The 24,089-nt window shown below is 37.3% G+C and overlaps 3 protein-coding genes across 4 annotated transcripts in view; 2 read left to right on the top strand and 1 right to left on the bottom strand.

Moving 5' to 3' along the window:
• Positions 1 to 9,531, top strand: part of LOC107674209 (dual specificity testis-specific protein kinase 2-like) — a 35,973-nt gene extending 26,442 nt beyond the window's left edge. For both annotated transcript variants that reach the window (XM_016468122.1, XM_016468115.1), the window contains exons 5-11: positions 26 to 172; positions 1,033 to 1,115; positions 2,525 to 2,609; positions 2,711 to 2,794; positions 2,933 to 3,019; positions 4,904 to 5,045; positions 7,621 to 9,531. In XM_016468122.1, the coding sequence (XP_016323608.1) occupies positions 26 to 172; positions 1,033 to 1,115; positions 2,525 to 2,609; positions 2,711 to 2,794; positions 2,933 to 3,019; positions 4,904 to 5,045; positions 7,621 to 8,537 (1,545 nt within the window). In that variant the 3' untranslated portion in view covers positions 8,538 to 9,531. The remainder of the gene's footprint in view (positions 1 to 25; positions 173 to 1,032; positions 1,116 to 2,524; positions 2,610 to 2,710; positions 2,795 to 2,932; positions 3,020 to 4,903; positions 5,046 to 7,620) is intronic.
• A 1,871-nt stretch (positions 9,532 to 11,402) lies between these two features.
• Positions 11,403 to 17,986, bottom strand: LOC107674219 (target of EGR1 protein 1-like). The gene is given in 8 exon segments (XM_016468136.1): positions 11,403 to 12,301; positions 13,284 to 13,446; positions 13,541 to 13,588; positions 13,590 to 13,798; positions 13,900 to 14,058; positions 17,067 to 17,163; positions 17,260 to 17,300; positions 17,403 to 17,986. Coding segments are annotated over 8 exon segments (1,437 nt in total). The 5' UTR covers positions 17,517 to 17,986; the 3' UTR covers positions 11,403 to 11,695.
• A 2,130-nt stretch (positions 17,987 to 20,116) lies between these two features.
• Positions 20,117 to 23,638, top strand: LOC107674450 (52 kDa repressor of the inhibitor of the protein kinase-like). The gene is made up of 4 exons (XM_016468428.1): positions 20,117 to 20,649; positions 20,791 to 20,944; positions 22,351 to 22,523; positions 22,612 to 23,638. The coding sequence occupies exons 1-4, from the start codon at positions 20,500 to 20,502 to the stop codon at positions 22,984 to 22,986; spliced, it is 852 nt and encodes a 283-aa protein (XP_016323914.1). The 5' UTR covers positions 20,117 to 20,499; the 3' UTR covers positions 22,987 to 23,638.
• The last annotated feature ends 451 nt before the right edge of the window (positions 23,639 to 24,089 follow it).

A 24,089-nucleotide genomic window follows, 5' to 3' on the forward strand; every position in this document is an offset into this window, starting at 1 on the left:
TTTTTTTTTTTCTTTTTTTTTTCAATATATTAATGGTGGCAACTTGGAGCAGCTGCTGGACAGCAATAAGTACCTGAGCTGGACCACACGGGTCAAACTGGCCTCAGAGATCGCCATGGGCCTCAGTTACCTACACTCCAAGGGCATTTTTCACAGAGATCTCACCTCCAAGGTACAGGACTCTGTCATCTTGTTTATTGCCTGCAATCATGACATTTTCTATTTTAATGTATTTTAAAATGGAATTTATTCCTGTGTTGACAGCTGAATTTTCAGCCTCATTACTCCAGTCTTCAGTGTCACATAATCCTTCAGAAATCATTATAATGTGCTGATTTGGTACTCAAGACACATTTCTTATTATCAATGTTGAAAACATTTGTGCTATTTAATATTTTTACGCTACCTTTTTTTCAGGGTTTTCCATGAATAGATCATTCAAAAGATATCAAATAACTATTTATTTGAGAGAGATTTTTTGTAAAATTTCACATGACAGTGAAATGCCTTCACCATCACTTTTGGTCAATTTAATGTTTCTTTGCAGAATAAAAGTATTAATTAATTTTAAAAAATCTTACTGACACCACACTTATGAACGGTAGTGTATGTAATGTCATAAATAATCATTACATTGCTTGATTTTATTAGCTTTATGAAGGTAGGCAACTACAGGATGTACTGAAGGTACACTTGTCCTGTGGGTTTAATGATGTAACTTTATAAACAAGAAGACCATGTCAGTCAGCACTGAAACAGGTGCTTTTGATTTAGTCTTCACAGTGCTCTTGTTGGTGGTATGCGCTGACATGCTGTCTTTACCTCCAGCTGTTGCATTCTCTCCTAAGCACTTGTGGGACTTCCCATAATTATACACTGTGGGAATCACCCCTGTGGCTGTCCTCGCTACATCATTACTTTCTGTTTAAGTGATTCTAATTGACTGAATCTCAAGTGTAAGGTATCCTGTGGGAGGAGCAATATGTTCAGTAACAGTAGTTACTGTTTCTTTCATTTTGATGGTTCTCTCAGAACTGCCTGATCAAGTCTGATGAGAATGGCTACACCGCGATCGTTGGAGACTTCGGCCTTGCTGAGAAAATCCCCAGTCATGAGTGAGTAACGGGCAACATGGAGACTTTACAAAACAAATAAAACATGCACTAATTTCACTGTGCTGATTATAACAGCAGCAGAGTGGGCATCCTTCTGTTTTGCTAATCTGAAAGGAAGCAATGGTGAGGTGCAAGCAGTACTGCCAGGGGGTGGTGCTATCTGTTTTGGAAGGAACATACTGTCCAAAGTCAACTTTTAAGAGAGCTAATAATACCAGGGCAGCTCAAGACCCTTTCTCTCCCATGACCTCCTCACTACTAGTGCAATCTTACATATTTTCAATAAAAATGAATAGTCGATTTGGTTACCTGAACAACTAGTCAAGTAATCTGGAAGCTCTGTATAATTAGACTGATTTCAGGTTCACCGGACCCCAATTGGACTCATTTTTGTAGTTAATGCTTACATGACATGCACTTTTAAGATGTGCTTTCAAAAGCAGCTAGACTGAGCATGACAGAATAGAGCCGACTGCAGGGGTCTCAAGAAAAGTTTGTTAAATTTGCTGTATTTTTAACCTACACACCGTTTTATAGGTTTAGTTCACCAAAAAAATGAAAATTGTCATTAATTATTCACCCTCATGGCGTTCCAAACCTATAAGACCTTCATTCGTTTTCAAAACAAATGGAAAATATTTTTAATGAAACCCTCCACTGAAATATTTTAATAAAATTTCTGTCCCTTCATTTACTATCCACTCAACCAAAACTTTGACGCTTCAAAAAAATAGTCATTGTAAAAGTAATCCACATGAATGGAGAGGTTTAATCCAAGTTTTTTTTGAAGGTCACTTTATATGATGAATGCATTTAATTTTGACTTTTATTCACATATAAAAATAGAGTAACACACATACATAGAGCACATCAAAAATGCTTGACTGCATGCTTGCCTGATGTGCTAAAACGAGGTTTTTCTTGAATGCGCGTAAGCAAGTTTGAGCTTTAAATCATATATCAACTGTTCGTGTCTTATTAAAGATAGGTTTTATTAAAAATATTTTTGTTCAAAAATGAACAAAAGTCTTTGTAATTGATGAATTTTATTTTTTGGGTGAACTTTCCCTTTGAATGTGCGGTGAATGCCAATGCCATAACGTGCTAGACGATGTTGTGTAAAACGGTCTGACAAAAGATCTATTTAAAGCACTGCTGCTAAAAACATTGAAACGAAAAAAGGGAAAAAATCTGACAAAGCTAATTGAGTAGTCATGTTGTTGATCGACTGGTCACCCCTTCCCTATTCAACACACATTGTTCAAAGACTTCCCTTTTCAAAGTACTGCTGCCTCAACTGAACTTTCAGGTGCCATTTACTCATTGTAAGTGCTTAAGTGCCTGTATTTCTGTAATGTGTGAAAGCATTTTGACATGGCATTCTTTTGACCATAATTCTGTGTGTTCAGTTTTGAGGGGGAAAAGCTGTCCGTGGTGGGATCCCCATTCTGGATGGCTCCAGAAGTGTTGAGAGACGAGCATTATAATGAGAAGGTTGGATTCTCAGTTGCAGTTGACACTCGGCACTATCACAAGGCTTGTTTCTTGCCAGCATCTTTCAGGACACATTATCATTTCTCTGTATTAATTTCTAGGCTGATGTCTTTTCGTATGGCATTATTTTGTGTGAGATAATTGCAAGGATACAGGCTGACCCTGACTACCTACCACGCACTGAAGTGAGCAGTAATTCACTGTTTTAAACCTCTCCAATAAATGTATTGGAGATCAACTCTGTAACTACATCACTTAAGTTAAGCTAGTAATTAAAGCCTCTTTGTCCCGAGTACATTTACCCCCACATTTGCTCCTTGCAGAACTTTGGCCTGGATTACCACGCCTTCCAGCACATGGTTGGAGATTGTCCCCCAGACTTCCTGCAGCTTGCCTTCAACTGTTGCAATGTGAGTTTCTGTTTTCCAATCCATTAGTGGTTCTTGTAATACTTTTGAGAAAGCACCAAGTAATTGATCCTAACTATCCTATATTTTTATTTAATAATTATAATTCCATAGTTTCCTAATAAATACTACCATTCAAAAATTTGGGCTCAGTAAGATTTTTTTTTTTTCTCAGCAAGGACACATTAAATTGAGAAGTCAAAAGTGAAGACATTTATAATGTTACTACTTACTTAAGTTTTCTATTTCAAATAAATGCTGTTCTTTTTTTAACTGTCTATTTATCAGAATCCTGAAAAAATGGATTGTGGCTTCCATTAAAATATTAAGCAGTAAAAATATTGAAGCAGAATATATTAAACTGTTTTCAACTGATAATACATTTACATTACATTTACATTTAGTCATTTAGCAGACGCTTTTATCCAAAGCGACTTACAATTGGGGGATACATAAAGCGATTCTTCTTAAAGAGGCAAACAGACACAGGAAGTGGTTGTAATACCAAGTTCTTAGACATTGTTCAAATAAGTACAAGCTAGAAAGAGAAGGAATAAATAAAGAGAGAATTTTTTTTTTTTTTTTTTTTAATAATAATAAGAAAAGTGTCCTGAGCACCAACTAATTCTGTTTTTACTGTATTTTTGATTAAATTAGTGCAACATAATATACTACTTTCAAAAATCTTACAAATTTGATCACCCCCAAACTGTTTAGAATTTTTGTATTACTTTTTCAAAACCCAGAAACTAAAACAAACCACAACAAACCGGGAACAGATACTGTCAGCACCTCTTATAAATATTCCAAGGCTGCATTTACACTAAGTCTTAATGCACAGATCTAATCTTTTGACCATATCCGGCCCGTCTGTTTACACTCACTTTAGACACGACTGGTATCCGATATCTGTGTTTAAATTAATTCCCGCCCAAAAGGATTGTCTGCAGTTATCGCTTTATTATGCACATGGTAGACCCTCGGGTTTTGAATGGCCGTGCTATTAAAATTATTTATATAATTCACGTCGAGTGGCCATTATTATTTTCCAGCATGGACAACGGCTGTCATGGATGTTCTGCAGCACAAAATCTGACTGAACGGATAAATAACGGGAAATAATGGTAATTTTCATTTCGTTAGGCTATTTTATCTACAGCTCGTTAGAGGTAGAATTCTTTAGTGAAATAAAGTAGCTCCAAGATGATATTTATTGAAATTAATTCAAATGAATTAACGAGAGCGAAAGAGAGAATGCGCGAGCGAATGTGAAGTTTGCGAACAAGTGAAGCTTGTTGGTTTAATTACAAAAACTGCTTAGTTATCACCTCATTGCTGAGAAATATAATGTAGCTTTTAGCTGTTGTATTTCTACAATTCACGGGGCAGGGGTTGAAAACCAGCTCTTGAATGTACAATTTCTTCCATCTCAATAAAATGCGAGCGCAAACAGCACACCGGCATTAAAACACAATCTTTATGGGCAAACGTGTTGCCCTCGCATTGGGAGTTCTGCGGGGAATCGGATATGTGTGTTTAGACATTGGTTGGATGTCCAGATATCGGATATGTATCTGATTTAAAACCACATTTGGATCCACGACATACTAATACCATATAGCCAAAATTGTGAATGGTAGTATATCCATCTTGCATAATATATATTGTAGTATAATTATATACTATTATATAATAATATTATATTATAGTTTATCAACAGACGAGCAACTGCAACATTGTTAGTTGTTTTCACCATGAAAATGAAACTGTCCCACTATAATATATGTGCAGTGTAGCATTCTTAGAATAGAAGTGAGAACATGGCGCTCCTCCAGATTTAGACACTGATGTGTTTTTATGTTCTTGTTGCCTCCACTTATATCCCAGATGGATCCAAAGCTCAGGCCTTCGTTCCCAGATATAGTAAAGAGACTGGAAGAAATCCAGAAAAAGCTAAAAGCTGACGACTCTGAGAGGGAGAGGATGCTACTAACCGCCGGAGAGGTGGAGAAAAAAGCCTTGCCCAAAGGTGTGTGTTTACTCAAACACCCTTATTTCACTCCCAATATTGATTTGTCTAACCTGCAAACTGCCAAGGTGATCATGAAAACTACAGGTGTCTATGGCGTAATATTTCATTCACTATTTCTGGCACTAAACCAAAAGCTTTGATGTGCTTTGAACACATCTTTGATGCGAGTTGTTTTGACAGAGAGTTTGTACAGCCTGTCGCCCCCTGAGGCTTTGCTCATACCATCCAGCACTCACTTTCCATGTAATATCGCAGGGCCAGTGACTTCTAAGAACAAGGAGTCTAAAAAAACGAACGGATTGGAGACAGTAAAACTCTCTTTTATATGAGCTTTATGGATTGGATGTTCTTTCCTGATGTGAGAATTACTTATAATGCACAGCTTTTACTTTCTCCCTCTCTTCTTTGCAATCTCACAGCCCAGTTTCCGTTTAGTGCTAATTCATGTCCTGAACAAACAAGGAATAAGTCACAAAACAATGTATTGCTAGAAGAGATTAGAGCCTCATTGAGCCTCGTGCTTCAGATACACTACCATTCAAAATCTGAGGTCTTTATATTCATCCATGAAGCATTGAATTGACAGTAAACGACAAAATATTTTTATTTCTATGAAGTATATCGAGTTTGTACGATATATCAATATATTTTATAAACAATATAGGATGAGACATTACCATTTATATTGATATACAGTAGTTTGATGAACATTTATGTGTCATATGTAGAATTTTAAATCTACAAGTAAGTGTATTTTTATGATAGCAATAACTGTAAAGACACAACTGTAATGGGGTAAATCAAATACAGGCTAATATAATTACAATGCTCAGACGAGTGAATGTGTGATTCTCTTACCACTTAACATTTAGCCTGTTCTTTTGTTTTTATTCATATTCATTTAAAATTTTAACCCCTGCTTTAAGCACGTTTTTTTTTTTTTTTTTTTTTTTTTTTTTTTAGATTGTAATGTTATGTTAGAATGTAATGTGATTTATTTTTTATTTTTGCACGTATATATGGCATATCCTATGTGGTTACATTCATTGTATTTGTTTTCATAGACTTATATGCACATTTTCTATGTATTAGTTTTTGTTTTTATTTCACATTTTACATTCTTACATTTAGGATGTGAAATAACATGTTATTTTTAAATAAATATAGAAAATAAAGATTGTCCTTATCACACAGCCCTAATTTCAAATAAATGTTTCTTTCAAAGAATTCTGAAAAATGCACTACAATTTCCACAAAAATTGTTTTCAACATTGATAATAAGGAATATTATTTGAACATTAAATCAGCATATTAGAATGATTTCTGAAGGATCATGTGACGCTGAAGACTGGAGTAATGACAGCAGGAAATTCAGCTTTGCCATTACAAGACTAAATTACATTTTCAAATATGTTAAAATACTAAACTTATTTTAAATTGATAATATTTGATATGTACTGTATTTTTTTTCAGTGCTGTGTATTTTTGAGTTTTGATATGGTAAACATGATTAAGCTCAAAGCCTTCCACATATTCAAATGAACATTACAGATTATGTCTCCCCCTAATGTTCAAAATTATTTTTATTATTTGTTGATTCTATTTGGTGACTAGCAAAAATATTGTTTTTAAGCAGGTTTTCGGAACATTCCTTGCATCTGCCATTGGTCAACAAATAGTTAGCCACACTCCAAACTCACTCCATTGGTTGAGCCAGTGTTGTTATATCAGGCTCTGGTCAATATGCTCCGACTAACTCAGCAATGTTTTGATAGTGCTACAGTGTTTACACTTGTCAAGTGAATGAATAAATATCAGTATATTAGGCAATGCATTTGGTATAATCATTAACTTAGGATGAACATCTATTCTTTCAGTATTTATTAATATACACTGCCATTCCAAAAGTTTGGGGTCGATAAGATTATTATATTTTTTTTCATGTTTTTGAAAAGTGTCTTATGTTCACCGAGGCTTTATTTATTAGATCAAAAATACAGTAAAAACGGTAATATCGTAAATTATTACAATTTAAAATAACTCTATTTTAATATATTTTAAAGTGTAATTTATTCCAGTGATGGCAAATCTGAATTTTAAGCAGCTATTACTCCAGTCTTCAGTGTCACATGATTTTTCAGAAATCATTCTAATATGATAATTTGCTGCTCAAGAAATGTTTCTTATTATCATCAATGTTGAAAACAGTTGTGCTTTATCATATTTTTGTGGAAACCGTTTTTACTATTTTACTAGGATTCTTTGAAAGCAAAATTTAAAAGTGCATTTATTTGCACTAAAATCTTTTGTAACATTTTAAATGTCACTGTTGATCAATTTAATGCATCCTTGCTGAATAAAATAATTAATTTTATTTAAAAAAAAAAAATACTGACCCCAAACTTTGAAAATGGTTGTGAAGGTGAATGATAATTTATGAGTTTAAATGGTAAAATGTATTAGTATAGATAGACCTGACTATTAACAATGAACAATACTTGTACAGCATTTATTAATCTCAGTTAGATAATGTTACCTAATTTGCCTAATGTCTCTCTTATTGTTGTTCTAGGTCCAGGTGAAAAGGGTATAAAGAGGTTAAATCCTCTTGTTTTTCAGGATGACAAGATTCCACCCAAGTCCCCCCGTCCACATCGCAACATCTGTCTTTCCCGTAGCCAGTCTGATATTTTCTCTCGTAAGCCTGCTCGCAAAGTGAACGTCAGTGACCCTTACTACAACCCAGGACCTAGGGGCTTCATACACGGGCAACCGAAAGTCAACCCTTTCAGTGCCAGAGAGGACTTAAAAGGTGGCAAGATCAAGTTTTACGACATGCCCAGCAAATCGGTCTTCTCACTCATGTTTGATTTGCACTCGCCTCACGGCAGTCAAAGCTCATACCAGCCTCACCCCAACATCAGCACGGGAGCCTCCGGCAACAACTGCTTCCCATCCTGGCCAGAGACCTGGCAGCTGCCCGGTCGGCAGTGCCACTCGCTCCCCGTCTCTCCCCAGCTGCCCCACTCAGATGTCTTATTCTCATCTCACCCCACGTCCAAGAGCGAGGCCGGACAGCCCGGCGGTGAAAGCAGGCAAAAAGCATTGAGCAGCTGGGCTAAGAAGTACGCTGTTGCTGAGATCCCTCCGTACAAGCCGCGAGCCGAAAGACAGGAGGAAGTGGGAGCGGCAGAGGATTGGTCATCTCCGGTACCCTCTGAGGGAGGAGAATCGGAGGCCATGGACTGCTCCAGCAGCAGAGGAAGCCCTGCGGACGATAAGGACACAATCCTCAGCCAGATACAGAACAGAAGTCTCGGCGGCTTATGCGAGGACATGGAGGCTGAAGACCAGGATGGCTTGATGATCTCCAACAAGAACTCACTCACGCTGAGCATGTCTGTGGAGCCACAGGAACTCTGTCCGATAGTCCTCACAGCCTGCAAAGCTTCATCTTCAGGAGAACGCATCTCCAGATGTGATATCTAGATGGTTGAGGACACTTCCTCAAGTTTGAACTGATCAGATGTCACGCAAACAGAGATTATATTCATTAAATATTTAATATGATTATAAGTTATTTTTTTTTATTTTTTTTTTGAGGGAAAGTAAACCCTTGTAACTTAAGCTAAAAGGGCGGCTTGAATTGAACAAAAGAGCAGGAAAAAGGTGGAAACACTGATCCGGTCCATGTGGTAGTAGTTACCCGTCACACTATGAAGAACTCCAACAGTGGGAGATACAATGGACGTAACCTCACACGGCTAATGATGAGACACATTCTGTGATGTTTTTTTCTTTATAATACATGCTATTGGTTGCACATACCACAAATGCTGTTTTTTTGTTTTTGTTTTTTTTTCACAAACAGTATCTAATGCTTATTTAGGTGAGCAGCTTTGGCCATTTCTACGTTTGATTTGTTTTTTTTTTTTTTGTTTTTTTTCCAGAAGTTATCGAATAACAAATCTCTTTGGAGAAAGGTGATCGAGTGTCTTTTTTTGCACTGCATGGGCCTAGAAAATACACAGCAAACATTCCATGTCATCTCACATCTTAAAAAGGTCCTGTTTTGATCCTACGCTAATGGGGTGTGCCATGGTAATTTCAAAACAAGGATCATTTTCACTCTTTGACCTCTCAGGTCTTCAAAAAAAAAGTCCATGTCTGTATCTACTTAAAATCGTAATTGCACTTGAAATAAGTTAAATGGTTTGAACTTTTTTAATCTATTTGTCACTACATTTCTATGCAATGAATTTAACCATGGCATGATAGTTTTATAGAGATTTATTTTGGTATTTATAATGAAAAAGTCATTTTATTATGTCTTCATGTCTGTGAACTGTTTAAACTGTTGTTTATACGATCTGATGAATAGAGATTTCTGTACATGTTGAAAATGGTCATTTCTTGCTAGTTTATTCTTAACTCTATTTTTCTGCTTTTTCAGTCCTGACTGTTTTCTTTTAGATTGTAGATTTGTAACTGAATCATAGATGTATATTTCTACCAAAGACAGATCAGGACTTATTTTCCCCATTTATATGGCTTTAATTCTTTAAATGCATGTGTATTCTCATTTGTTTAAAATAAATTCAAAATGTCTTATTTTTATTTTGGCTTTGCTTTTTGTACATTGTTCATTAACCATATACAGTGGGTATTGAAAAGAATCACCCCCTTTAAAATAATCACATTTTGTTGCTTTGCAGTTGGACACATTTTTTGTTTTATCCAGCTGTATTTACTCTTTACTCTTACTCAACTTAAAACATCCAAGTGATAGATATAACACCAATATATCAGGGGGAAAAAACAAAAACAGAATCACTGATTTGGAAAAAGGATCACCCACCTCTTAAAAATGACTTATAATCTCAATCAGTTATAGCTAATCACCTTTGCAATGGCACACAAAGCCATTCGACTTTCAGCTCTGGTCATTTTGATTATCTCCGCATGAAAAAAGCTTTCCTGGAGCGTTTCAGTCCTTGGTAGTGCAACTGAAGCAAACAATCAACTATGGTTGGCAAGGCACTGCCAAAAGATCTCTGGGATAAAGTTATGGACAGGCATAAGTCAGGAGATGGATACAAAAACATTTCAAAGTCTTTATCAATGCCTAGAAACACAGTGAAGTCTATTAAGAAGTGGAAGGTATTTATTTGGTATAACACACACCCTCCCTGGATCAGGATGTCACTCCAAACTGGATGAAAGAGCCAGGAGAAAACTGGCCAGAGACTACAAATAGGCCTACAGCAACTCTGAAGCAGCTGCTGGAATTTATGACAAAGAGTGGTCATTGTGTGCATGTGACAACAATATCACAAATGTGGTTTGTATGGGAGGGTTGCAAGAAAAAATCCACTCCTCAAGAAAGGCCACATGCAGTCACAACTACAAATAGGCCTACAGCAACTCTGAAGCAGCTGCTGGAATTTATGACAAAGAGTGGTCATTTGTGTGCATGGACAACAATATCACAAATTCTCCACAAATGTGGCTTGTATGGGAGGGGTGCAAGAAAAAAGACACTCCTGAAGAAAGGCCACATGCAGTCACAACTAGCTTTGCCAAAACGCACCTTGAAGATTCTGAGGCAGATGAATTATCTCATCGTTTTGTTTTTGAATTATTTGGCCTCAACACCAAACAATATTACTCGTGGAAATCCAATACAGCACACCATTCATAATAACAGCATTCCTCCAGTAAAGCATGGAGGTGGTATTTTCCTGTTACAGCGTTTTTTTTCTCTGCAGCAGGGACTGGAGCACTTGTCAGGATAGAAGGAAAAATGGATGGAGCAAAATACTATCAAATTCTTGAGGAAAATCTGCTGCCCTCTGCCAGAAAGTTGTCAGTGGGAAGAAGGTTTACCTTCCAACATGACCCAAAGCACACAGCAAGACTGAGCACACAGTGGTTGAAGGAGAAAAAGGTGAATGTTCTTGCTTGGCCTAGTCAGAGCTCAGACTGAAACCCCATTGAAAATCTGTGGAATGATTTGAAGACTGCAGTCCACAAACGGTCACCATCAAATTGAACTGAACTTCAGCAGTTCTGCAAAGAGTGGGCAAATATTACAAAGTCTAGATGTGCGCAAAGTTAGTAGAGACAGAGACAGATCCAACAGACTGAAGACTGTAATTAAAGCAAAAGGTGATTCAACAAAATACTGACACCAGGGGGGTGAAACTTTTTTTTTTTTTTTTCTGACATGTTGGTGTTATATCTTTAACTTGGATGTTACAAGTTGCACTGAGTAAATACAGCTGGATAAAACAAAAACTGTGTCCGTCTTCATTTCAGACTGCAAAGCAAAAATGTGTGTTTATTTTAAAGGGGGGTGATTTTTTTCTATTTTCTATACCCACTGTAGTAAACCTAACCCATCACCAGCCTTGCATTTAAAGGCTCTTTCATAGTATCTATTAAGTCTAATGCTTATCTAGTCTAGCACACTGACAAGAATACTACATTTAGATTAAAATAAATCAGAAGAGGAAAAACAGCCATGCCATGGTCCGGAAACAGTAGAAAAACTTTGATTTTATTTGAACAAACGTTTACACAAATTGAAGTCTGAAAATCAAAGGTTTCTATGCAGTTCCTTCAGGTTTTACAGCAGTGCTTTTTCCCTAGACATAGTCCATCTTGTGCACATGAGCCTTTGAAGACTTGGAGAAGGTGCTTTTGGCTACATGTAGAGGAACAGACTTGCCACTGAGGAAGAGTTTACTGAGACATGCAGGGATAAGGGGAGTAGTGCTGGGTTCTTCTGTGTTTTTTGTCAGATTTCTGGCATAAGCAAAAATATAGCCCGTCATGAAAGCGTCAAACCCTGCTCGGTGAGTTCCTCCTTCCACTTTCTTCTCTTTTGGTCTATCAGGAGCTTCAGAAGGTGCTTCTGGCCGAGATTCCTCATTTCCATTCTTGCTGGTTGTTTTCCCAGCTTCAAACGCATGCACAGCATCTGTTGGCTCAGAACTCGCCGTCTTTTCCTGATGTTCAGGGAGTGCTGGTTCAGATATGGGCACTGCCTGGTCCAGCTTGGCCTCTTCAAAGTGCGACTTTTTGCCCTGTGGGGAACTGCATGTCTCAGAAGGCCCTTGAGAAGCTTTCTTTTTGTTCTTGCGCTTCCTTTTTTTCCTCTTGTCTTCTCTGGTCTTCTCATCATGCTGGATTATAAAGTCTGTGTCATGTGACACGGGGCATTGAGAGCCATTAGGACACCATCCATACGCCTAGAGCAGAAAACAATTACCAAGTGTCACAATGTTGTAAATTGTAGTATAACATCCCTTCAGGCCTAAGGTATACGACCTATTATAATTCTAATTATATGTATTTATATTCACAAAATACCACAAGTGTTATCATTAACTTGTGGTTTTATTTGTTTTACATGAAACAGACAGCTCTCATTCAACCAGAACAGATGGAGTAATGACAGAAACATCATCTGGAGTTATTTCACACTAAAGGTGGAAGTACATTTATTATAATGGCTTTATGTAAATTAAGTTATAAGATTCATACAGAAGAACATTCTGTAAATGTCAGTAAACAAATCTGATAATTTGCTGTTTATACTTGCATAAAATCGAATTTTATATAAGTATCAATATTGACAGTACTGACCTTGATCTTCATAGCACTTGATAGTAAAAAGATGCCATTAAAGACATATTATTTAAAAAATATTTCCTTATTGTTGATTCTATATCAGTTTGAGAATTAAATGTTTAGATATATTGATATTTTAATGTCAGGTGGATCAGCCAACTGTGATATATTACTACATTTTTAAAATTACTGTTTTCTGTTTTAATTTATTTCAAAATGTAATTTATTCATGTGATGGCAAAGCTGAATTTTCAGCAGCCATTACTTCAGTCTTCAGTGTCACATGATCCTTCAGAAATTATTCTAATGCTGATTTGCTGCCCAAAAAACATTCTTAATATTATCAAGGTTGAAAACAGTTGTGTTGCTTTTTGTGGAAACCACCATACGATTGTTCAGGATTCTTTGATTAATAGAAAGTTCAGGAGAACAGCATTCTTTCATAACTATATAAACACATTTACTGTCATTTCTCTTTACTTTGATTTCATCCATCCATGCTGAATAAGAGAGCAAATTTCTTAAAAAAAACAAAACACAAAAAACACTCTTTTGACTTCTGAACGGTCATGTATAACCAATGGTAGTTGAGGAACTCACAGAGAACTGAACACAGATGTTGAGGGCACCATCCTGATTCTGGTTGTCCAAGCACAGCCTGTAGTCTATGTAGCTCTGCATGCTGCCTGTATATTTACAAAACTCTATAAACACATGACTCCCATTGCCACCTCCTGCAATGGCTTTGCTATTTTCCAGCTTACTGTGGAGGACAAAGAAAATATCTTTCATTTCAGGTACCGAATGGACATGCACACTTTTTTTGTACTTTTGACATATTGAGATATTACACATACCACTTCTTATAGGCATATTCCAGGTATGAGGCTGTAAACCTCAGCTCACTCTGTTGCATACTTAGTGTCATAGATGCCTGAGGGAAACATCTGGGACAGATCCGCAATAAAGGTGCCCAGTCGCTCAGGTAGATGGGCATAGAAGCACTGGTACGGGAAGACCATGTCTATCAGACCATTATGGACCACCAAGGGCTTGTTGGCCCTAAGCAGTTCTACGAACAAGGAGCGCAGGTTTACCCCATGGGCATCACCTCCCTAAAACAAGCATAAAACACACCTACTTAAGTCTCCAAATCTTAAAATTCTTGATGAAAAGTTATTATCAATATTTTTTGTATAGGTTCAATCATACTCACTTTATCATTACCCTTAGAATAAGGAATGCCTTCAGCATATTGTTTGTTGAAGTCAAATCCATGTTGTACAAGGAACTGCACTGACTGAGGTTCAATGATGTATTCCTCTGAGCAAAGCAAGGTCAGATTGTAAACCTGAACCAGGTATGTGCTGTCTGCCTAGAATCAGGAAATGTACAAGAATCATTGTAAGGTCCGTTCACATATTCAGAATAGGGCTGTTAAATCGATTGATCACGATTAAACCGCATCCAAAATAAAAGTCTACGTTTACATAACATATGTCTGTGAACTGTCTGTGTATATTTATAATGTATATATGAATACATACACATACATATATATATATTTAAGAAATACAGTGGGTATAGAAAAGAATCACTCCCTTTAAAATAATCACATTGTTGCTTTGCAGCCTGAAATGAAGACGGACACAGTTTTTGTTTTATCCAGCTGTATTTACTCAGTGCAACTTATAACATTCAAGTGAAAGATATAACACCAACATGTCAGGAAAAAAAATGAAAAAGGATCACCCCCTCCTAAAAATGACTTGTCAACTCAATCAGGTGTAGCTAATCACCTTCTCAATGGCACACAAAGCCATTTGACTTTCAACTGTGATCAGCTCTGGTCATTTTGATTAGCTCAGCATGAAAAAAGCTTTCCTGGAGTGTTTCAGTCCTTGGTAGTGCAACTGAAGCAAACAATCAACTATGGGTGGCAAGGCACTGCCAAAAGATCTCCTTGATAAAGTTGTGGATAGGCACAAGTCAGGAGATGGATACAAAAATATTTCAAAGTCTTTATCAATGCCTAGAAGCACAGTGAAGTCTATTATTAAGAAGTGGAAGGTATCTTCACCGCTCAACTCAGAGACCAAACCATCACTGAGTTTGAGGATGCTGAGTTCACTTGCAAATTGTCTAAGGAAAAAGCCCACGTTAAATGGTACAGGAACGGACGTGAAATCAGAGAAGGACCAAGGTGAGTTCTGAACCATGAAAGAAAGTACTCTGTAATAATGTGAAAATGTTTGCTAATGATCATGATCTTTTTTTCAGATATCATATGGAAAAAGATGAAAAAGAATGCAAGCTTGTAATCAAAGAGTGCAGACCAGATGATGAATGCGAATATGCCTGTGGAGTGGAAGACAAAAGGACAAGGGCACGTCTCTTTGTTGAAGGTATTTTTCACAGCATCTTACTGGTATTTACAGTGGATATAGAAAAGAATCACCCCCCTTTAAAATAATCACATTTTGTTGCTTTGCAGCCTGAAGTGAAGACAGATACAGTTTTTGTTTTAGCCAGCTGTATTTACTCAGTGCAACTTATAACATTCAAGTGAAAGATATAACACCAACATGTCAGGAAAAAAAATGAAAAAGGATCACCCCCTCCTAAAAATGACTTGTCAACTCAATCAGGTGTAGCTAATCACCTTCTCAATGGCACACAAAGCCATTTGACTTTCAACTGTGATCAGCTCTGGTCATTTTGATTAGCTCAGCATGAAAAAAGCTTTCCTGGAGTGTTTCAGTCCTTGGTAGTGCAACTGAAGCAAACAATCAACTATGGGTGGCAAGGCACTGCCAAAAGATCTCCTTGATAAAGTTGTGGATAGGCACAAGTCAGGAGATGGATACAAAAATATTTCAAAGTCTTTATCAATGCCTAGAAGCACAGTGAAGTCTATTATTAAGAAGTGGAAGGTATTTGGTACAACACAGACCCTCCCTGGATCAGGATGTCACTCCAAACTGGATGAAGGAGCCAGGAGAAAACCGGTCAGAGAGGCTACCAAGAGGTCTACAGCAACTCTGAAGCAGCTGCAGGAATTTATGACTGAGTGGTCATTTGTGTGCATGTGACAACAATATCACAAATTCTCCACAAATGTGGGTTGTATGGGAGGGTTGCAAGAAAAAAGACACTCCTCAAGAAAGGCCACATGCAGTCACGAGCTTTGCCAAAACGCACCTTGAAGATTCTGAGGCAGATGAGACTAAAACTGAATTATTTGGCCTCAACACCAAACAATATTACTGGTGGAAATTCAATACAGCTCACCATTCATAATAACAGCATTCCTACAGTAAAGCGTGGAGGTGGTAATATCCTGTTATGGCGTTTTTTCTCTGCAACAGGGACTGGAGCACTTGTCAAGATTAGGAAAAATGGATGGAGCAAAATACTATCAAATTCTTGAGGAAAATCTGCTGCCCTCTGCCAGAATGTTGTCAGTTTATGTTTCCATCCACCTATTTTTATGTACATTTTGGATTTGGAAACGCCAAGATGCACTTAAATTCTAAAAATGCGTATAAAAAAAACTTATGCGCACAACTGAGTAGGATAAACTTTTTATCCGATAAGAAAAAATGCGCATAAACTACGATGGAAACACATTTACCGAATAAATTCCACCATGCGCATTGAAAAAGTCATGTGACTTTGCGCTATGAGACGGGATAAATAAAATCCCTTAATTCTCAAACAAGTTTTTACACTTGCTCGAGGTGGTTTTTGACTTGTGTGAAAAAGGGTTAATGCAAATAATGGGAGATGGAAAATCATTTGCCAAATAAATTCCTTCATGCGCATCAAAAATGTCATGTGACCTTGCGATATGGGACGGCATTACCTGACTAACCAGCGGATCGATCTCATTGCACAGCATCTGAAATGTTATGGTCATTCTTAAATACCCGGGCAAAGTCTGTTGTCAAAGCATATCTGTATAATGAAAGTTTGCTTCATTTGCACTACAGGACTGAAATGCTCCGGGAAAGCTCTTTTCATGCTGAGATAATCAAAATGACCACAGCTGATCACAGTTGAAAGTCAAATGGCTTTGTGTGCCATTGGTTTTTTATTCTTTTATTAATTTGTTTCTGACATGCTGGTGTTATATCTTTCACTTGAATGTTAAAAGTTGCACTGAGTAAATATAGCTGGATAAAACAAAAACTGTCCATCTTCATTTCAGGCTGCAAAGCAAAAAATTGTCATTATTTTAAAGTGGGGTGATTCGTTTGTATACCCACTGTATGTGTGTGGATATATATACATTATGTAGACACAGACTTATTTTGGATGCGATTAATCGATTTTACAGCCCTAATTCAGAGTAAAAAATAAATGTTAATGGCACAGACTTACTTTGTTGTCAAGCTTTTTATAACAAGCAAATCCCAATGAAAGTATGGACCGCGTGCGGGCTGAATGGCATATGGCTTTGTATCTGTCTTCAATTGATCTTTAAAGGAAGGAAAGAAAGAAGAATAAAAAACACATTGACACTTTCCCCGTCCTTTAAGATATTGGATATGAATGTTTAAATCGCACAACTCACTCAGCTAGAAGAGCTTTCCTTGATCCAAGACCACTCAGTTCCTACAAGAGACAGCATACACGATTGATCTTGTTCTGTTAGGATATTTAGCACTTGAATTTTCACATTCGGTTTAGTTTCTAGATACAGATGCTTTTTCTTACCGTATCAATGGCGATGAATGAAGATGTTTTAATGGCTATCACCATTGCTGCCCACAACTCCTTAAAGTTATTTGCCTGTACATCTATAACTGGGACTATCATTGAGGATGACATTATAACAATTCACCAGATAAACTAACATCTGCTAAACACAGCGATTTTCTTACTGGTCTTTACTGAACCGCAAACTGCCGCTCTAAACGACAAGTCAACGCTTTACACCGCTGCTATTTAGAAGTAAAACTAAATGATAATGCTCTCAATGCAGATACTGTAGGCAACATGCCATTTGGGAGAGCAAATTAGAACCGAATATATCTATAATGTTCATGTTCCCATCATAAGTTTCTAACTTTCACGTTTTTCCAACTGCTCCAATTTTTATTCCTTAAACGTCGTAAATGTGCTCTTCACACTTTTATAAATCCAATCGCCCGTGTTCGTAACGCGTGAGTTTGTATACTTCCGGCTTCTTCTTCTTCTTCTGGTGCTTTATGGCGGTTTGGCAAACCAGCGGAAGAGCTGCATTACCGCCACCTACTGATCTGGAGTGTGGAGTGTGAATAATTTGGAAGAAAGAAATACAGAAGGGAAAGAAAGGAGAAAAAAAAAAGAAAAAAAAAACTAGATTCTATCTATTGTTCCTGTGTTTTTCAGGTATTTAAACATATTTTCTTGCACTCTTGATTGCCTCGACCCATTTCCTAACAATACTTTTAAAGAAATATTATCAACTCCCAGCCATCCTAATTCTTGAATTAATTGAAATCTCTCCCTTTCATATGCAGAACACTCAACAATAATATGTTTCACTGTTTCTAATTCTCCACATTTGTCACACTTTCCCGATTCATGCTTACCTATTTTATAAAGACTATAGTTTAATGCTGTATGTCCGATTCTTAGTCTTGATAAGATGACATCTTTCTTCCTATTTCCATATCTTTTCCTCTCATTTCCAACACACTCCTGAATCTGGAAAAGATGTCTTCCTTTAGACCCATTATTCCATAACTTTTGCCACTTCTTACTTATGACATATGATATCACTCTCTTGAATTCAGCTTTACTTAAAGCTAACTTAATTTCTATTTGTGTATGATTTATACTCATGGTCTCCGCCGCATCTTGCGCACCTCTGTTTGCCTCTGCATACAGCCGCTACATGCCCAAACTTTTGGCATTTGTAACATCTTAGAGGAGGGGGTACATAGGGCCTGACCGAGAAGCTCATAAATCCCAAAAAGACTTTACTAGGCAGCTTATCCTCATCAAAATGAATCATCACAGAGAGACTGTCTCCCCTTTCATTATTCCTATTGCATTTTAGTCTTTTCACCTCAATCACTGCGGCTCCCGTAAGACCTCTCTTAATCTTTTCAACTGTTACATCTGTGGGGATCCCTGTTATTACTCCTTTCACCCATTTCTTTTCTTCTTGTACTGAACAAATCACACTTTGTCCCATGATCGATTTAACTCCTAGAGCCTTCTTTTGTTGCCTACTATCCTTACAATATATTATCAATCTACCATCCCTCAACTTCTTAACACTTTCAATCAGTCCTATCACTTCCTTAATTGTTTTAGATAATTTCAGCGGATTAATGATACTGAAAGATCCGGTTTCAAGTTTCATCACTACCTTATACTCTTCCTTCCTTCTTCTTGTCAGATGTGTTCCATTTTCACTGTCAGTTGCAGATGCGTTACTCCAGCTTTTCTTTCTTTTTCGATTTTCTACTATACTCCATTCATTATTTCCATTCCCGCCTTCATCCGCGTCAAACACTTCATCCTCCATTTCCGGATCACTTCCGGAATCTACGCCACTTCCTACCATGCACTCTCCAGTCACAGATCAGCTGTTGCCAAACCGCCTCCGACTCCAGAGCCAGCCTCAACCCACCGTTCTTCAGGCAGAGCGCGTTTGATAAATTCCGGCTTCTTCTTCTTCTTCTTCTTTTAAATTTAATGGCGGTTGGCAAACCAACTTAAATGGTGCATTCCCGCCACCTACTGGATAGGAGTGTGGAGCGCATAATGATTGGACGTTTGAGAACTATAGCCAAAAACAAAAAACAAAACAAAAATACTATACTTCCGGCTGGAGTTTCTTCTACGTTTAATAAAGGTTGGCATGAGGCGCGTTTCTGCCACCTACTGGACTGGAGTGTAAAGGTTCGATGAAGACTATAATACATTTCCTAAATGCTATTAATTACTTTAAAATGGACTTGACAGTTTAAGCAATATATATACATAACATAAATACACCATTAACATTTTAATTAGTTCAGCAAAATGTAACATTCACAAGTGAAGAATGACAAAAAAACATCATATACTTTGAACCCCTTTCTTATGAAAAAAAAAAGGCTTTTCAAATTCATATTCACAACTGCTCATATGTTAACGTTTTTGTTTGTTTTTGTTTATTCTGTAATGTTGTTGTTCTTCTTTCTCTTACATTCTTTGAAGTGTATTTTTTGTTCTGTATTTAACTGTTACTGAACTGAATGCAATACAACTACTATTAATCAGGCCAGTTGAAAAATGAAATCTGATCATGTCTATTTGGCTTCTAAACTTGAATGAGGAACGTACGGTAAACAGCTATTTTAAATGATTGTTTTGCATCTTCATGAAAATAAGGAAAACGTATTATTTTAACTTATTATTTATCCCTTTATCTTAATATAAGTATGTTGCGCATGCATACACGTATGTACAATAATTTACATCTGCTAAATGTGAACGAATTTTATACAGGCATAACTAAAGTCAACTCGGAGCAAACACGTCATCAAGTAACCTACCGAAGAAGTTACCGACGCCATTTTGGCTCAAACAAACTCTGCATTTCACTTACTAGTGTATTTAATTCGTCTTAAGGAATCGCATTTTATACTTAAAGCATTAAAGAGACCGCACATGAAGTCACTGCGTGCGTCTGCTAAAATAACTGCTGTATCTTTTTCTGAAGTGTAAAGTATTTTTAATAATACACCTGCTAAGTCCTCTGCTAGCAGACCGCTACGTGTCATCGTTGTTGTGCCCAGATGATAAGTTAAACATTTGGCGAATGTAAATAAAAATGGGTGGATGCTCCGCTCCAAACTGCTCGAACTCTACAACTATTGGAAAGCAGCTCTTCCGCTTTCCGAAAGACCCCGTGCGCATGAGAAAGTGGCTTGTAAACTGTCGGCGTGATTTTGTACCGACTCCCTGCTCTAGACTGTGCCAGGCAAGTGAAAAGCATTAGAGTATTCAATTCTGCAGAAGACAACAATGAAATCATTCTTATAGTAGTCTTTATTATTATTTTTTTGTAATCGTATATGCACATTTTTGCCATAAAGCTTTATTTTATTTACATGACTTGCAGGACCACTTTGAAGAAAGCCAGTTTGAGGAGATCGCCAGATCACCAGCAGGGGGAAGGAAGCTCAAACCCAACGCAATCCCCACACTATTCAATGTACCCGACCCTCCCTCTCCTGTCACCCCTCAAGCAGTGGTACCTGTTAAAAATGAGCCAGGTAAAGTTATTAGTACAGAGCCTCTGAGGGGACAAGGTGATGGAAAAATAGGAGAAGGGGGGAAAAAATCAATGCTTTTGCTTTCACTAGCAAAACGTTATTGTGTTTCCCTGAAAATGTGCTCACCAAACTGTTGTATTCCCTCACAAAGGTATTGTGTTTCCTAGAGAAACTTTGCATTTGCTCACAAAACTTTTGGATTCCCTCACAAATGTTTTGTGTTCCTCAAAGACACTTTGCATGCACTCGCGAAACTTTTGTGTGCTCTTGCAAAGGTATCGTTTCCCCAAGAAATTTTGCATTCACTCACAAAATTTTTGCACTCCCTCGCCTAAGGGATTGTTTTTTTCCCTTGAGAAACTTGGCATTCGGTCACAAAACTTTTGCTCTCATTAGCAAAAGCATTGCGTTTCCCCAAGAATCTTTGCATTTGCTTGCAAAATTTTGCGTTCCCCCATTTAAGGTATTGCATTTTCCTGAGAAACTTGCCATTCGCTCACAAAACTTTTGTGTTCTTTTGCACAATTATTGCGTTTCTCAGAGAATCTTTTGCATTCTCTTGCAGAAGTATTGTGTTTCCCAAGTAACTTTGTATTCACTCCTAAAAATGTTTGCCTTCTCTGGCAAAGTATTCAGTTCCCCCAAGACACTTTGCATTTGCTCACTACACCTTGCATTCCCCTCCAAAACTTTTGCATTCTCTATCAAAAGTATTCTATTTCCCCATTTATCAACAAAATAAGAAAAAAATGCACAATTGTAAAATAATGTCTGTTTTCTGATTTTTGAAAAAAAATTTTGTAAAAAGTTTGTAATAGTGTAGGTATATATGTGGCAATGTTAAATATCTGAAATTAATAAAAATTACGCAAGCATAAAACAAAATAAAACTCAAGTATCGCCAGCAAATCTTCACATGGTTCAGCGATTCACTGCAGAGCTAGTTTGCATCAGTTAATGGTGGATCTGATGAGGATGCTGTCTGCTGCAAAATATTGATTTTGAAGATGATGAAAATATTTCAAGATTAATGCATCGAAATGTTTAAATCCCCAATATGAGCCAGATGCTGAATGTAACTGTAAGTGATTATGGTGGCAAAGCTATCATCATTTTCAGTAGCTCAAAAAGCCCTCCCAAATTTCAACAGATAACAAAATATGTTTTATTATTATTATTTTGTAATTGTTATTACAATGTCAGGGCAGTTTAGAGGCTCTTCCGTGTTAGATATACATTCCGAGTTGCTAAAGGCTCCAATATGTACTAGTGGTTGTCGAAACATTCAAGGGTTAAACAACTCTTTTCTATACAATGTCAAGAATAATTATGAAAATTTAGGGGTGAACAGTCCCTTTTAGGGCACTTTGTGTGCTGCAAATGAATATATTATGTTGTTCAACTAGTGGAAAAGGACTTGAACATGGGGGACCATGGTTACGCCCGCCGACAGCCCCCTGTGGATTCAGAGGAGGATGGGGTTCAGAGGGCAGACGAGGAGCGACCTTGCTCTCTCTGCCAGCATTATAAAACCAGACTGGAGCAGCAACAGCAGCACACAGTCACACTACAGAGAGAGGTAATGTGTATTCTTAGAAATCATAATAGATTGTACATATTAGCGATTGAAAACACAGGTAACATTTTTCCTTTTCTTTGTTACACAGGCAGAGGAGATGAAGAAACGCCTTTACAAACTGAGTAAAATAGAGAAGGGGCTACAGGTGTTTCTGTTTGAGGATCAGATACGTGCCCTAACGTTAGCCAAGCGTTCTCGGAGGGCAGTGTGGTCCCATGGTACTTTACTGACAGCCCGTAAAATCCGCTGCGCAGTGGGGGTTAAAGGATACGAGTACCTAAGAGAACTGGGCTACCCTTTGCCTTCTTACAGGACGCTGTGTAATCGCCTGGAGCCCAAAATGATGGTGACCACAAGTATGCAGGATGAACTAGCAGAGCTCGGCCTGGGCATCATAACAGCTTGTGACAGTCCAGAGGGCAACGTGACGAGCGATGAAGGACTGATTGGAGTCATGACCTGAGACACTGTGTTTGTAAGAATCTGCACTAATGCTTGACTGTTAAACCAGCCGAAGGCGAAGCTACGGCAGGACTCACAGAGGATGTTTGTTTACTGGATTAAGTTATTTTGGGTTTTTGCATTTTAAAACCATTTGCATTAATACCACAACCGTCTAGAGTTGATTCACTGTTATCCGTTTTCTTTTCTTCAAGAAAGAAATGTTTTGGTCTTGCTGCATCTGGCTGTGTAGTCGATATCTCTTGATGCAAATATTGCACCTGTTACCCGATTTGAGAAAATTGAGGTAAACTGTTGGTGGAATAATTTCAGTTGTTCGCAGAATCATAAACTACTAAGAATGTGCCCTGAAAACCAAATATTATCACTCTAAACTTAATTTTTGCTACTGAGACCGAGAAGGTTTCGCTTGTTTCTATGAGAGGAAGTTGACAAAAGAGACTTGATAAATGGTCAAATTGACATGACGGTGTGGCTATGTGTAAAGTCACTATTTTAAAGTGGTATATTGGTAGTGGTGCTGTTTTAAAGTGGTGTAAATCTGGTGTATGAGTTTAGCAGCCAAAAAAAATAGCACATATTTATAGAGCCACCACACAAATGATTCATGCTGTTGCCAAACTGAGGGGGCTGTTCTGAATAATAAACTTCTGTCTGCAAACCAGAGTTTCTGGTTTCATTTTTTTTTTTCCTGTGTTCATGTTTGCCACCCCTGTCTGTGCAGTTTTATTTCAACAGCTCTTCGATGGATCCCTTGTCAACTATGTGTCTTAAAAAAAAAATGTTCTTACTCATCCACGTTGTTCAAAACCTGTAGGATTGACTTTTTTTTCCGTGGAACACAAAAGAATGTTGGTAACCAACAGTTTCAGTTGCCTTTAACATCCATTTTATGGACAAAAAAAACCCCACACATTTCTCAAAGCGTCTTCTTTTGTATTCCAGACAAGAAATTCAGAAAGATTTGAAACAACATGAGTAAATATTAACATAGTTTGCCCAAAAATGTAAATGATCTTTTTAAAATGGTGCTCCCCCTACAGACTGTATTTTTCTCTTTGAGCGTTTTACGGAAATGTTCACAAAACACGTTAATAGGGATAT

Source organism: Sinocyclocheilus anshuiensis, unplaced genomic scaffold (assembly GCF_001515605.1).
Source record: "Sinocyclocheilus anshuiensis isolate Anshui unplaced genomic scaffold, SAMN03320099.WGS_v1.1 scaffold962, whole genome shotgun sequence".
Taxonomy (NCBI): Eukaryota; Metazoa; Chordata; class Actinopteri; order Cypriniformes; family Cyprinidae; genus Sinocyclocheilus; species Sinocyclocheilus anshuiensis.